The 14,062-nt window shown below is 48.2% G+C and overlaps 5 protein-coding genes across 5 annotated transcripts; 1 reads left to right on the plus strand and 4 right to left on the minus strand.

Moving 5' to 3' along the window:
• Positions 1–239: 239 nt before the first annotated feature.
• On the minus strand, positions 240–2,946 carry N7473_012991 (ANP1/MMN9/VAN1 family protein). Its single transcript, XM_057158930.1, has 5 exons — positions 2,449–2,946; positions 1,757–2,388; positions 1,651–1,698; positions 1,369–1,584; positions 240–1,313 (listed from the first exon to the last, which is right to left on the minus strand). The coding sequence occupies exons 1-5, from the start codon at positions 2,619–2,621 to the stop codon at positions 1,147–1,149; spliced, it is 1,236 nt and encodes a 411-aa protein (XP_057002884.1). The 5' UTR covers positions 2,622–2,946; the 3' UTR covers positions 240–1,146.
• An 863-nt stretch (positions 2,947–3,809) lies between these two features.
• Positions 3,810–5,207, minus strand: N7473_012992 (phosphotransferase family protein; the record flags this gene model as incomplete). Its single annotated transcript, XM_057158931.1, has 1 exon — positions 3,810–5,207. One exon carries the CDS (start codon positions 5,205–5,207, stop codon positions 3,810–3,812), a length of 1,398 nt encoding a protein of 465 aa, XP_057002885.1.
• Positions 5,208–5,762: 555 nt separating this feature from the next.
• N7473_012993 (uncharacterized protein) lies at positions 5,763–6,989 on the minus strand (the record flags this gene model as incomplete). The annotated part of the gene is made up of 1 exon (XM_057158932.1): positions 5,763–6,989. One exon carries the CDS (start codon positions 6,987–6,989, stop codon positions 5,763–5,765), a length of 1,227 nt encoding a protein of 408 aa, XP_057002886.1.
• Positions 6,990–9,501: 2,512 nt separating this feature from the next.
• Positions 9,502–10,747, minus strand: N7473_012994 (putative HLH DNA binding domain protein; the record flags this gene model as incomplete). The annotated part of the gene is made up of 2 exons (XM_057158933.1): positions 9,502–10,633; positions 10,692–10,747. The coding sequence occupies 2 exons, from the start codon at positions 10,745–10,747 to the stop codon at positions 9,502–9,504; spliced, it is 1,188 nt and encodes a 395-aa protein (XP_057002887.1).
• A 487-nt stretch (positions 10,748–11,234) lies between these two features.
• Positions 11,235–11,672, plus strand: N7473_012995 (uncharacterized protein; the record flags this gene model as incomplete). Its single annotated transcript, XM_057158934.1, has 1 exon — positions 11,235–11,672. One exon carries the CDS (start codon positions 11,235–11,237, stop codon positions 11,670–11,672), a length of 438 nt encoding a protein of 145 aa, XP_057002888.1.
• Positions 11,673–14,062: the final 2,390 nt, after the last annotated feature.

Genomic DNA, 14,062 nt, shown 5'->3' on the forward strand with positions numbered 1-14,062 from the left:
GAGAAGGGATGTGGTTGAATGATCAAGTCTAGTAGCAGTAACTAGTAAAGGGGTGTGAGTGGTGAGTGGTCAAACATTCTCCGTCCCCCGAAACTCGGGCCAAGGCCGAGATCTCATATGTGGGGTTTTGATACCGTACTTCTAGGTACTTTATGATCTAGTCCGATCAGTGATTTAGCACGGAAAAATTACTGCCCATAAAGAAGGTAGTAGTGAACTATTTGTTATGTACATGAATAGGGGTGAGTACATCGCTAGAAGAGATAATAGTATCTCCGTCTAGGTCTATTGTATAGTATTGTCCAGAGTTTGTACCCAGAAGGAAGGAACTATATCAATCACCGAGTCCTCGTCTTGATCTTCCGAGAGAAAAAGACCAGGGTATGTCGATTCAATAAACCCAAAAAGAAAAGAAAAGGAATGGAATACACAATTTGGACGAATCCGATGTTAGACTCGAGGCAGGATTGGAGAGAAAAAGGAAAAAGGAAAAAGTGAAAATGATTAAAAACAAATGACATGACAATGACAATGACAGTCCGGTTCTCGATCCCTAGAGGAATGTTTGCAAGAAGAAAAAATGACAATGATATGGGGGTTCACTCATGACCAACCCAAGCCAGCCCAAGCCATACCAAAGGGTATAGCATCCCCAAAGAAAAGGAGAGAGCGACAAGAATCAGCCTGGTAAACACCCTGGGTAACAACAAAAATTCAGTATATCAAAAAGAAAGGTCCGAGAACCGGCAAACTTCTATAGACCCTGCAATCCTGCCAAACAACATTTTCCCCCCGTAGCGCCAAGGTAAACAAAGACACAACACATACAGCACACTCCCTAGAACGCGACACGAAGATGGGTGGATTATGAAAAATCATTAGGCTTCCGTCGTGTGAATAAAACATCCCCTCCGAGAATAGATGAAAAGAAGCGGATGATAGTATCTCACAGTCACGGTGGAGATGCCGTGTGTCTGTGGACATGACGACCGGGTATAGACGGGGGACCGCGTGTGGCCTCCGGGCGGTCGATGAGGAAAACGGAAGGGAGGGGGATGATCGTGGGAGCAAAGATCAACTTTGGACCCGAGGAGCGAGGTGGCTCACTGGAACGATGTGAGATGTAACATGCTGGGCATGCTGGGTTTAGTATGCCTTGCGATCTCCCAGGTTGCCGGGCTTCTCGTCCGTGTCGATGTGCCAGACCACATAGTTGGGTAGACCAACGACCTGGTAACCGGCACGCTTGGCCATCTTGGCGAAGCCCTCGGTTTCGGCCTGGTTCTCGAAAGCGTATGCGGGGAAGTTGATACCTGTTGACAGTGGTTAGAAGGTTGTCTATGGAATCCTGAGACAGTCATCACGTACCGGAACGGTGAACATCAGCCTTGACGAGAATGTTGACACCACCAATACCGTCAAGCTCGACCTCCTCATCCTTGTTCTTTCTCCAGTCACCCATGCTGACCAGGTATGTGCGGCCAGTGTCGTACTCCTTGTAGCCTTCAGCCAGAATAGTGTCGGGGTCCAGAGTTTCGCGCAGGCGACGGCCCTTGTCGGATTCGATCCAGGAGTTGTAGTCAACTAAAAAAGATGAAAAAGTTAGTAAAGATGCACAGGGCCAACCCCACTAGGGATTGTGTAACATACAGCGACCTTCAACATCATGGCCGTCACGGTACCGGTGGAACCAAATGTCTGTCAAATACACGTTAGCGCGTTTCCCTCACACTCAGAGAGCACCAAATCCACATACTAGGCACAAGAATATCCTTATCGTGAGCCATAAAGTCCTCCAGAATCCGCTCGGGGCAGTCAGTAATGTCCACGTCACGCCAGTACACCCAGGAGTGATCGGCCTTGAGGGCCGAGTAAAGCAAGTAGTTACGGGCCCGACCGATAGCCTTACGCCGGGGACCTTGAGCAGCAAAGGAGTGGCGCTCCTCCACGGTCATCTCGGTCTCGGCACCAAAGTCCTTCTTGATGACGGTAGCGCTGCGGAAACGGACTTTTTCATCGGCATGGTTCTGGATGCGATCGAGCTCGGAGGCCAGATTGGCCAGGGTGTCATCCTTGGAATCGCCGACGAGGAAGGCCAGGTCAATCAGGTCGTGGGGATAGGTCAACTTGTACAGGAGGTCGAAATAATTGGCGAGGTAGGGGGAGGCGTCGCGGAGAGGGGTCAGAATGAGGACGCGCTCATGGTTGTGGAAGGCCTGGGTAGTGGACTTGATCGGGTTGAGATCGATTTCGGAGATGGAGGTGCTGTTGACTTCGTAGGGTTCGTGGTGGTTGAAGAGGACGGGGGTCTGGGCGTGTGCATTCCACTCGACCATTTCGTTGATGGTCATCTCCATCGGGGATTTGGAGGAGCCGTAGCAGTAGAAACTGGAGACATCAGGAGGCGATTAGTGAAACACTACGCGAGGATGAGGATCGCTTGCATACTTTTGCATTTCAGACGCAGACCTGCTCACACCACGCCACAGCAGGATGACCAGGCCTGTCACGGCCACGGACACCAAAAAGCGAGTCCGCGTCAGGAGAACGAGGATTGCCCTCCATGGTGGCAGGCCAGCCCTGGCGGACTTCCAATTGACTCCGCCCTTTGGCAACAGCATGATTCGGAATGAAACAGGGATTCGAATGAACGAGAGTTGGAAGATAGGCGTTGAGGGTTGAGGATTCGGGTTTCAGGAGCCTTGCGGTTGGGGGAGAAGTTGTTGATGGGAATCACTGAGAGGGGGCACGCCCGTCGAAAGCCCCTTGCCGACCGAACGAATGAGGCCTTGGAGGACGCGCGAAGAGCTGGCTACTCGATGAAAATGGTGATTTGGCGAGAGGCGCGAAAAAGTGGCGGAGATTAGGGAGGTCGATGGAGGGAGAGAGAGAAAAGAGGAGTTGACGGGATCGCCGGGGGAGAATAATTGGCAGTGGACACAGAGGAGAGGCCTTGCCAGCTTTTGCCAAGCGGGAAACGGCTAAAATGAGCGCAACACTCAAGACAGCGGTCCAGAACATCGATTTTCTCCTGACTAAACTAAGAGAGGACTGAAAGTATTAAGTGTCTTATTTGAAGACTCTGATATCTTGGATAAGATGGATATGATACATGCCAACATTTTATCACCCCATACATTCAATACAGTCCCTACTCTAATGATACACTAAAGATGTCATTTTGCTTGCCTTTGATCTCGAACCCTTATGACAGCCACGGAAAGACCCTGACACTTATTTATAGCATAGAGTGTCTTCATTAAAACCACTACATAGCCATCTATCTATGACGAACTCGATGCCATTCAAATACCGTTTCGAACACCCACCAAGTTTATTTTATACCTTGTCATTTCAAGTACCCCTGACACAATCATCACGCAGAATCGTATCTTGGTTCTTCCTTTTGCAACCGGCACTTGCGTGTCACTGACGAATCCCACGCTGCTGATCTCGGCCGGCTGTGGCGTTTTCCCTCCCTTTCTTTTCCACCAACCTAGATCGAGTTCTGAGTTATCACGAATAAATGTAATTGCTATCAAACCGTGGGTAACAAGGCTTCTAACAATGTCATTCAATTAAGAACCCAAATCAGGGCCGAATATTCTCGAGTTCGTGACACGGAACACTGATTTCCGGTAGAGTTATGAGCATATCTGGCCTCGTTAAAGACGTCCAAAATCAGAACTTTCCAAACTCTAAATCTGCATAATATCACGAGCTCATAGGTTGTATTCTAGTTCCAGACTAATTAGCCCTTGTACAGCCAGATCTCTCATCTTGAAGTCTCAACCAAATCTACACATTCTCTATAATTCCGAGGAAAACCGAGCGGTACACTCCTCCTTATAAGCCTCCAACTGTTCCATCTTCATCTGGATAAAAGACTCCATGTCCGCACACGCCATACCGCCAAGCCTCTCAACCTCCTTACCATCACCATCATCATGGAAAGCAGCCCAATAAACCATATCAACATCAAAGCTCTTCCTCGCCGCAAAGTCAAACCAAAACCGCCCACTCCTCCACGACTCACGCATTCGGCTAGACAAGGCCATTCCACCCGCCTTCTGTCTTCCCTCTATTGCCCTTTCTGTCTCCGCTCTCTCCAAAGCACTTAAGAATAGCTCCATCTTGGGCTCATACAAAGCCACAAACTCCTCCATCGCGTCGCGCTCAAGCCATAAATCCGGCCCCGTGAGCAACAGCCACCAGGGCGGGTCATACGTGAATGCCGCCGGCATGGCATTTGTGAACTCGAGATCGAGGATGGCGGTGATTTGGAGTGTTTCTGGGTTAATCAGGATATTCGCGGGTCGTAGGTCGTCGCAGAAGGGTATGCATACCCCGCTGTCTTTGGGGTAGTATTTCGGGATTAGCTGTGCGAAGTGATGGCGGGCGATGAATCGCTTCTGGGCGATTTTTGGATTGTTGGCGAGGTTGCGCTGGGTTTGGAGGTGGAGTATGTGCTCGTTTGCGAGCGATTTCAGATAATCGCTTGCACGGTCAAATGGCCCGGTTGGGAATTGGTCAACGGGGTAGCTGGCGACAGTGGCTAATTCGTTCATGTTGTATGTTAGGGGTCTTCCGGTGACATGCCATGTACTCGTAGCATTGTCCTTTGAGATTGCACCGATCCTCGGGAATGTAAGTTGAGAAAGCTGGAGCATATAACCGGCAATTTGATAATAGATCTTGTCCAACATTCTATTGTCGATATTCGGATTCAAAACCACATCTTCTGTATCAGGTTGTCTCAAAATCGTCGATAAAAGTGTCCCATGAACATAATCCATGATGATAAATGGACCAAGCTGTCGTGGGCTCTCGGCGAGTAATCCCCAGCTGTGAACACGAGGGATAGGACTATTAGGGTTTTGGCGAAGATATTCCATGATCTGCACCTCCTCATTCACGACTTTTTCGTCCCTCAACGCTGTAGCCGTGTGTCCTGGTTTTGGAAACCGAATTGTGACGTCTGGTTTACCATCGTCGAAGCTGAACCGGAAGCTCAAGTTGAAGGATCCCTTGAGGAAGCCAATGTATCTCCTGGTTCCCCTTCCTTCTCGACGGTCAGCGAAGAAAGTCGCCAGTTCAGCCCTGGCATCAAAGGCTCTACTTAACCATACTCTAAATTCATCATCGCCGTTGGTCTCCTCTAGCTCGTCGAAATAAGTCTTGAGTGAGGAGGTCTTTTGCTGAGGCATCTGAGGAGTTGAGTCGGGGGCGGTGGGGAAGGATAAATGGGGAAGGTCATTCGTTGGAAGATTATCTATAGACTATACGAACTTTTGTCCTTTCTACAGTGCGACTAGTTCATCACTCTACCTTGTAACTCCAAGCAATTGATCTACTTAATCTTCTCTAGATATGATGAATGAAAAGAAGGTGAATAAGTGTATTCCATTACACATGTAGTGCAATCCAATAACAATATTGACTGTGATAGTGATAGAACCACCCGCATCCTTCACATACAGACCAGCATCCAGTTACCTCCGATTCACTCATCACCTCTCAAAATTTTGAATCCAATCCACTCTCGTTAGATTCAGACTATGAGCTAAAGCTCAATCTCACAGATAAAAAACACCCAATTTCATATTCCCGGGCAGGTTCACCGACAGATCGCGGTACCATCCACCCTCAGTACTCCAAAACAGATTAGTATCCATCATCTCCCATTTCATTCACTCATCACCCCGCAAAACTCCAAAACAAAAAACCACCCGCATGAAAATTTGAAAATGAAACCACACAACCTAAGACTCCTCTGGGAGAAAGATCAACCGCGTAATCTCATACGCATCTGGCGAATCCGCCAACGGAAGAACGCCATTAAAGGCACTCTCCGTGGCGTCGTCCAGGATTGCATGATAGGCCTCTTTGAGAACACCCAAATTGTCTTCATACGGAGGAACGGTGATCTGGTAAGATGTCTCGGCGATAGGATCCTCGATCCGCAACCAGATCTCAATTTTGTTCAGGTCGTAGACGGGGACATGCAGACCCTCGCTCAGCTCTTTGGCGAAGCGGATGAAATGCAGCGCGGAGCTGTCAACCCAGATGCTTTCGAGGAGCTTCGCGGTTTGGACCATTGGCAGGCCAACCAGATCGCTCAGACGCAATTCGAGGTCTCCGCCGAAGGGGTTGTTGGTCAGGTCCCGGAACCACATGAGTTTGTCGGGAAGCCAGCACTTGGCGTCGTTCTCGGGGGTGGTGGCTTCGATAGATTCGTTGGGGGTTTCGATAGAGGTAGTCATTGATGGGGTCATGGAGACGGTGCCGAGGGTGCTGCTGTCGGTGTTCATATCGGTGTCCAGGCCCATGTTGCTGTCCATGCCCATGTAGGTGTTCATGTTCATGTTGGCGTTCACGCCCGTGTTGCAGCCCATGCCCATGTAGGTGTTCATGTTCATGTTGGAGTTCATGCCCGAGTTGGAGTTCATGTTCATGTTACCGTTCGTGCCCATGTTGTTGTTCATGGCGTTGTAGTTGAAGTAATAGGAAGCCATGGTGAAGGCAGTTGCAGTTGCAGGTGCAGCAACAGTTGCGAATCCGGTAGCATAGGTAGCGTAGGTAGTATTCTGTGTGAAAGTCGGAGCAGGATTTGGCGCGCCATAAGCATAAGCAGAAACAGGACGTGAGACGGAGACAGAGGCAGAGGCAGGTGCAGGTGGTGAGAGGGTAGAAGATGGCGTGCCGCGGGATTTTCTGATTAGTCGTGCAAGGCCATAGAGAGCTTGGATGCAGCTCTCACGATCGTTGGCATACGCAGCCAGGACCGCAGCACACAGTCGAGTCCGAGGCGAGGTGATTTCCCTCATGAGCGTGTTCTTGAAGGTATCTCGAGAATTGTAGCTGTTAAAGGAGTTGACGTTGGACTCGGCCATTAGCGTGCCAACCAGCTCGCGGGTCTGGTGCTGATCTTTGTAGTTGTTGGAGATTCCGAGGATCTCGTGGATATCGGTCTTGCGCATCTGCCTCATCGTGGCGGCGCTACGCGGGCGTGTGATTGGTGGTTGAGGGAATGGATTTTGCCGGGGACGATAGGGGCAATCGTTTAGTCGCTGTTTGTGGTGGTGGATTTTGGCAGAAGTTGGGACGACGGTGGTGATGTTTATCAAATGGGGTTGAACAAACAAGGCAGGTGCGCGAGATGAGATGGGATGGTGGGTATGGGATAACGCAACTCTTGTTTTCAAGCAAACTGTTAATTCCATAATTCAGAAATACAATTATACCCATATTGTCTTGTATCAATCAATATCTTTCTAATTCACAGTGCTACTCAAAAGACGCAGCTCAATGTTAAAGCTCAAAAGTCTGGATTAGGAAATCGCATGCTCGTGGTCACCAATTTGTTGACAGAAACTAAACCCAAATTCACAAGGTTACTGAGAACAGATCAGAGGCAATTATACTCCTCCGTGGGTTTCCATGGTACATACAGGTTAGTTTCCATACTTCCAGTATCAAACCCTTATATCTAGATACACGTGGGATATTATAACCCGAGAAAACACTCCTAAGCAAGCGTTATTCCAGACTCCGCATAACTTCTATTGTCTGGAGTTCACACTTAGTAGATCTCACCCTATCTACTATGACACCCCGTAAAGCCTCTCATAGAGATTAGTTACATGTCCCAAACGCTGACGAAGACATAACTTTGCGAGGTAAAGTGTTATCGAAGACAGTATAGCCTGGGCTGTGGGATATACCAGCAGTTCCGGGGCCTAGTTTGAAGTATCAAAACCTTATATATACATGTGGGATATCATAAACCGAGAAGGTACTCTCAAGCAAGCAGTTCCAGACTCCACATAACATCTATCATCTAAAGTTAAAACTTAGTAGATCTAATCCTACCTAGTATGACATCCCACAAAAACATGTCGTAGAGATTAGTTACATGTAGTCCCCAACTTTGAAGAAAACGTACCTTAAGGTTGCGAGGTAAATTAATACCTAAGACAGTATAGTCTGGACGGTGGTACATACTGGTAGGTAGTTTCTATGATTCTAGTATCAACCCCTTATAGATACACGCGGTAAAACACTCCCAAGCAAGCATATCATTCCAGACTCCCGTCCGCGTAACATCAACCAGATTTAGCTCTGTGTGGATCATCAGCACAACATTCCACAAAAGCATCTCATAGAGGTTAATTACAAGTAGTCACCAACGTTGAAAGCCAACATACCCTTGCGAGGCAAACTAACATCCCGCCCTGACAGTGTGTATCAAGACCACCCTTCCAATTTAGTAAAAAATGTGCCAGCCTTATCAACATTCTATACATACATAGTTAACAGCTTATCAATTCTAGCCTGGAATTCTAGGCAAAAGCCATGTCATGTTATATCGCCCAGAAAAGTATGCTGTACCTCGTTCAACCTTCGACGACAGCTGCAGTGTTGATACATCACACTTACTATCCAAATATGAAACAAACTACTCCCGACCCACAAAATCTGCTGCAGTGTAATACCGCATGAGTGATCCTGTACATGAACTCTGCACACAGCAACACCCCGGAGACTTCCTGTCCCTGGGAAATGTGTACGTGTCAACATCGAGTCCGTACAATGCAGCCCTCGTTTCGAACTTCGAACTACTCGCCCCAGAACACTCAACTGCAACCCATCTAACTCTTTTTCTACAATCTACATTTCAAGAAACAATATTTCCTTTTCGTTCATAAAATCCAATTGGCAATCAACTATAACTATGTCCAAGACACCCACAAAGGAAACAAAATAAAAATAAGTAAAAAGGAAAAATCAACATAGAAGAAAAACGTTCACCAGATCGTATATCCATATCGTCACAGCGCCAAGAATGAAGATAAACAAAAGAAAAAGAGAGAAAGGGGAAGAAAAAATCGAGCCACCCATTTTATGGAGCGAAATAGCTCAAACCGAGGAACAGAAAAGAAAAATAGAAAATGAAGAAAAGAAGAATAGACATGGTCCGCACCAACGAAAAATAGACAGAACAGAAAAGAACAAAACACCGAGCAGGGATGGAGGGAGAAGATGAGATCGGATCTCACCTCGCGATTTTTCTGGGGGATGTGGAGGTGGATGTGAGTGGTTGTAAAGGCAAGAGCCAAGTTCAAATATTGTTACAATGCAGACGCTAACCGGGCGAGAGAAACCCACACAAGGTACAAAGCAAGTCAAGTCAAAGCAAAGCAAGGCACAACAGACATGTGAGACGAGGTGATGATTCGAAGGGAAGATTGAAACGAAGTCAGTCGAGCTCGTCAGCCAAAGTCAAGGTCAAGGCGGCCATGACGCAGGGGAATAAAGTTGGTAGTGGCGTTAATCAACACGCCGCCTGCAAGGGGGTATGTAGATGTATGCGCGGACGGAAAAGAGGTAGAACGGGATAAGATAGTCGAAGAAGAAAAAGTAGTAGGGCGGGAGGTCGTTAGCACATCAGCATCAAGACGTTTTTGGCATTGGTCATTGGCCAGCATGTCATTGACTGGCTTATGGTGAGCCAAGCAGGGACTGTCGGCGCGAAGCAGAAAAGGTGAATGAGGAACTCTGTGATGGAGGGAACGCAGGGGATGAAGGGCCGGTGATGGGTGGCGTTGAACTGAGGTAGGAACTACCGAAAGACTGCGATGTGGCGCTGGGCAGGGCGTCATGATGCTGGTAATGCATCTGCGAAGGGTCACGGGCGATACTAGCGCCGATCTCATCGCAGAAGACGCGCAGGCCCGGGAGGGCCTTCTTCTGGCGCTTGTGTTCAGGGACCTCGATCAGCGACGGGGTGGTGGCTTCAGGCTTGGGCGAGCGGAACATTTGCTCGTAAGATTTGAGTTGGAATTCGAGGGCGCGGTTGCGATCGGCTAGGAGGTCGTTTTCGGCCTTGGCGGCGCGGAGTTGTTGTTGGGTGGTTTGGTTTTGTTGTTGGAGGGAGGTCACTAGTTGCTGCAGTTGCATGCAGCGGACTTGGGGCTGCAGCTTTTCGGAGAGTTGGGGGGAGACTTGTTCCTGGCGGATCAGGTGGACGATGATCGCTAGCATGAAGTCGATCAGGTAGACGGCGCCCTGGACGATGTGTTCCTTGGATTGAGGCAGGCTCTTGGATGGGTTCCAGCCTGCGCGCTCCAGGAAGAAGTCGTGGATACGGCTGTCCAGCTCGCGGTGCAGCTGGCTGAGGTTCTTGCGGCGGTTGCCCTCGGCGATGCGGTGCTTCTCGCGCTGGTCGTCGGGGTCGGGAGAGATGGTACTTCCCTTGCGCTTGCGTCCGCAGAGCTGCTGGAGAGGGGCCTTGCGGTTGATGTTTTGAGGCGCGATCAGCGCCATGATCTCGGGCTGGGAGAGATCGGTGGGCCATTCAGTGGAGGTAGTCTTTTGAGCTGCAAAGGATTCCTGCCAGGAGCTTTCGGCGGAGTTGGCCGGCGAGGGAGGTGCAATGATCTGATCACCAGACCAAGGAGACTTGAATTGGATTGATTCTTGAGCTCCCGGGGTGGTTGGAGCAAAGGTATCCTTGTTGTGGAAAGGATTGAAGGGACCACGGGGCAAAGGATCCATCCGCGGCAGGGGAGGCAGGCGGCGGTCCTCGCCCAAGCTGGCATTGGTCATGGTAGAGGTTGTTGATTTCAAAGAACTGCATAGTACTGTTAGGACGATGCCTTATCCTGTAATCAGGATATAGTGAAACTCACGGAAGCGAGCAGCGTCGCGGAATGTCATCAGTCATAGAACCCATTTCCTCGTACATCGTTGATAGTCGTCAAAAGGCGTGGAAATGTTGATATGTGCAGGTAGCCGGGGATGGTGCGAAAGATCAAAAAGCCACACAAATCTATATACGAAGGGTAACTGGTGTATAGTCGCCCTTCACGAGGTAATTCACAGTCGAAGAACCCGGGATACTTGTGTTGGTGGAGAATGGCGGATAATAGTTGCAGGAGGTCGTCACAAATCAACAATGGCAATGTATGTGCACACAATAACGAGTCGATGAACAAAGAGAGGGGCGAGATGTATGAACAAAGAAATGCGAAGCTAGGATTCAAGATCCACGCGAGAGGGTGAAGGCGAAGACAATGAATGAGACAACCTAGACTGCTGGGACACGGGGCTGGGGTGCATGTTTATATGTCGATGACGAGTAGAGCAAAGCCAAGAGGGGGAAAAGGGAGAGATACAGACGAGATGGTACTTTTGGTTATTCTCAATCAAAAAAAAAAAAAAAAGTCAAAAAAATGCCCAAAAATGCCATGTATCGCATGCACACAGAGCCAAGCTCGGGACTCGTCGTGGCGGGATCCAAGAGAGGGGAACCGTGTACGATCCAGGCCGATCATCAAGCGCGGAAGACCGGGATGTCATACAGACAGATACTGTGCATGGTGCATGGCGCATGGTGCATGGCGCATGGCGCATGGCAGGCTGGAAAAAGGGAAATGAGAAAAAGGGACATCAAGGAACCCAGAGGAGGACCCAATGACCCACGGGTCACTGACGGGGAAGTGAAGCAGACCATCCGGACTACTCTAGACTACTGCCCAGGCGTAGTCCAGGTCTTTTGGGAGAAGCAAGCGTATCTGTCACATCCGGCACAGACGAACGGGGTCGTCACCACATCGACGATTGACGAATCAGAAGTCGACGATGGTGCCCGAGAGGCAGGTTCTCAATGAGGATCCCCGGCCCTTGATTTGTCACCGGCCAGTTGGTGTCGCGATCGTCATGGGGAAACAGAATACTGGAGAAGCCTACACTTTGGTGCCCTTGCATTAAAAGAGTATAATTCATGAATAGTTATTAGTTATTCAGTATTCACGGCGATGCTCGGTCGGTCATTTCGGATCAAAGTTCCAAAGTTAATCAGTATGAACTATGAAAATTCTCTACTCCAGTACTACTACTGTACGGAGTACATACTACCACTACCATCATCTTCCATTCCCTCTAGTCACCCGTGCATCACTAGCCCCAGTCTTGAAAAACCTCCGGTGTCCCATGTGGAGTCTGATTCTTGACAAATGCTTCCACATAGTACGCAGATCATATCTTACTATTAAGTCCTCTTAATCTGTCTCTTCTAGACTCCCCCGGCAGTGAATTAGGACAAAATAATGATTAATTCATTCTGTACCATCCCCATATCCACGTCATAAGGCTCGAAGATACTTTGATGATTTGTTTTAAAAAACAAATTCCAAAAACGTTTTCTGAATATTGACTTGCATACTTCAAGATGGAAAAGAAAAACAAATAAAAAAACTGAAGATAGAAATAGAAATAAAAAGACAAAATTCAAAATTCAAAACAACAAATCTCCATCTCCGATCTCGATACATCATGAACCATCTTGAAACACCCACTGCACCATCATCCATGCGTGCTTAGCGGGAACGAGTTCTCGAGTTGAGTTCCTGAGAGAGAAAATAAACCCTCGATCGCATGCATCGATATTCAGGAGAACCTACCATGGTAGCCAAAAGTGGAAGGTTCATTGCAATCAAAGGTGAAAGGGGCAACCGTTGATCCTTGTTTATTACTCAAGAACACAACATCATTGATCATTGATCATTGCCTCCCCCTACAACAAATTATAATGAAGCAAGGACGATCGGAAAGTATCATCGTGAAACGATGCGAGGAGGTCTCTTGTCACTTGTGCAATAGCATTCATTGACTGTTAGTGAAAGGCACTACCATTTCATGAAAGTACGAGAGTATCAAATGAAAAGGTTCCGGCAAACCAAATCATTCCACCTCATAAGAGAAGATGAACAGAATAACCAGCTAATCAAAAATAATAGATGAATTTACGTCCACCGAACACGGGCGGATGGCGGATCTACAGGGCCAACCCCAGCTAAACCGTAATGATTGTTAGATTATTCAACGACCAAAAAACGTTAGTAAACGGGGAAACACAAACTACAGTAGTCATTATTCCATCATTTTAGTTATGCTATGATGCGCTGCGTCACAGTACTACGGTAAACTACTGTAGGGCCAGTGAATACCCCCCCTCGTTTCTACCCTAGGGTAAATGATCCCGAAGCGAAATGATCGCTCGAGGAAAACCACCGAGTTGGGACAACCCAGGACCCAGCGACCGGGATACGATGCCTGTCAGGTGTCGAATCAGAAGCCGAGAAGTGATTTGGAATTGAACTGGAAAGTGGCACACGGACGTTTGGCGTTCGTTAGTTTAGCGGGTATGGACGAGTCATGGAGCTGGGTGAGATCTATGAGAGTTACAATCTACTGTAGTTAGTTAGTGCTCTATTTGTCTGGGCGGGGGGCCGAGCCCTAAATAGTTGCACGTTCCCCTGATGGACCCCTTTAGATAATTAGCATGGAGGATATGGGGGATGATTGGGGATTTGGAAACCTAATAATATTAATGTAGAATTTCAATTGCAGTAATTCTTCGCCTTATTATCTTCTCTGGCATACTAATTAATCAATCTTCGCTAAAGCAATGGGTGGATCCTGCGATCAGAGACGAGGATCTGAGCTGTCATATTTTGCCTTCCCGCCTGCCCCATCGAAGGGGTACGCACTGCCAATAACCAGCTCATCCCACGTTCTCGCTGGAACTGGAACCTTTGAATGAGATTGTGGAGGGTTCTCAGGATCGCATACTCCGTACTGACCTAGCTGAACGCCTCCATTGCTGACCGGAAAATTGCCAGCATGATCCATGTTAATTAAAGGTTGACAGATAACAGCCCGTTTTGTACGACAGCATAGAATAACCACGTCAGAATAGCCATTCTCTTCTTCCATGTCCTCTTTCTCCTTCTCCTCTCCTCAGTAACACCATCTCCAAAGCCAATTTGACATTCTTGCATACGGCTCCTCTCTCCTAGGTGCCCCGCGCCTGCGCCTAAGACCAGTTTGCAGGAGTAGCTCCCACGCATAAAGCAACATGCAGCAACACTCGAGGGGAAATAATAAAAAAAACTTAACCCAAGGAATAGAAACCTCCAGGCACGAACCAAACCATTAACCATGGACATGGACGTGCCCTTCGTAGAAAACCTCATTTTTCTCCTGCTTCTCTTCCGGA

This window comes from Penicillium subrubescens (genome assembly GCF_028828155.1).
Source record: "Penicillium subrubescens strain IBT 31985 chromosome Unknown utg000011l_segment0_segment0, whole genome shotgun sequence".
Taxonomy (NCBI): Eukaryota; Fungi; Ascomycota; class Eurotiomycetes; order Eurotiales; family Aspergillaceae; genus Penicillium; species Penicillium subrubescens.

Bases quoted from the DNA above. Each gene is read 5' to 3' on its own strand.
- N7473_012991 (XM_057158930.1), bottom strand. From the start codon at position 2,621: ATGCTGTTGCCAAAGGGCGGAGTCAATTGGAAGTCCGCCAGGGCTGGC. The intron at 2,389-2,448 runs GTATGCAAGCGA...TGATGTCTCCAG, and splicing joins TCTGCGTCTGAAATGCAAAA to TTTCTACTGCTACGGCTCCT. The intron at 1,314-1,368 runs GTACGTGATGAC...CACTGTCAACAG, and splicing joins GGCTGATGTTCACCGTTCCG to GTATCAACTTCCCCGCATAC.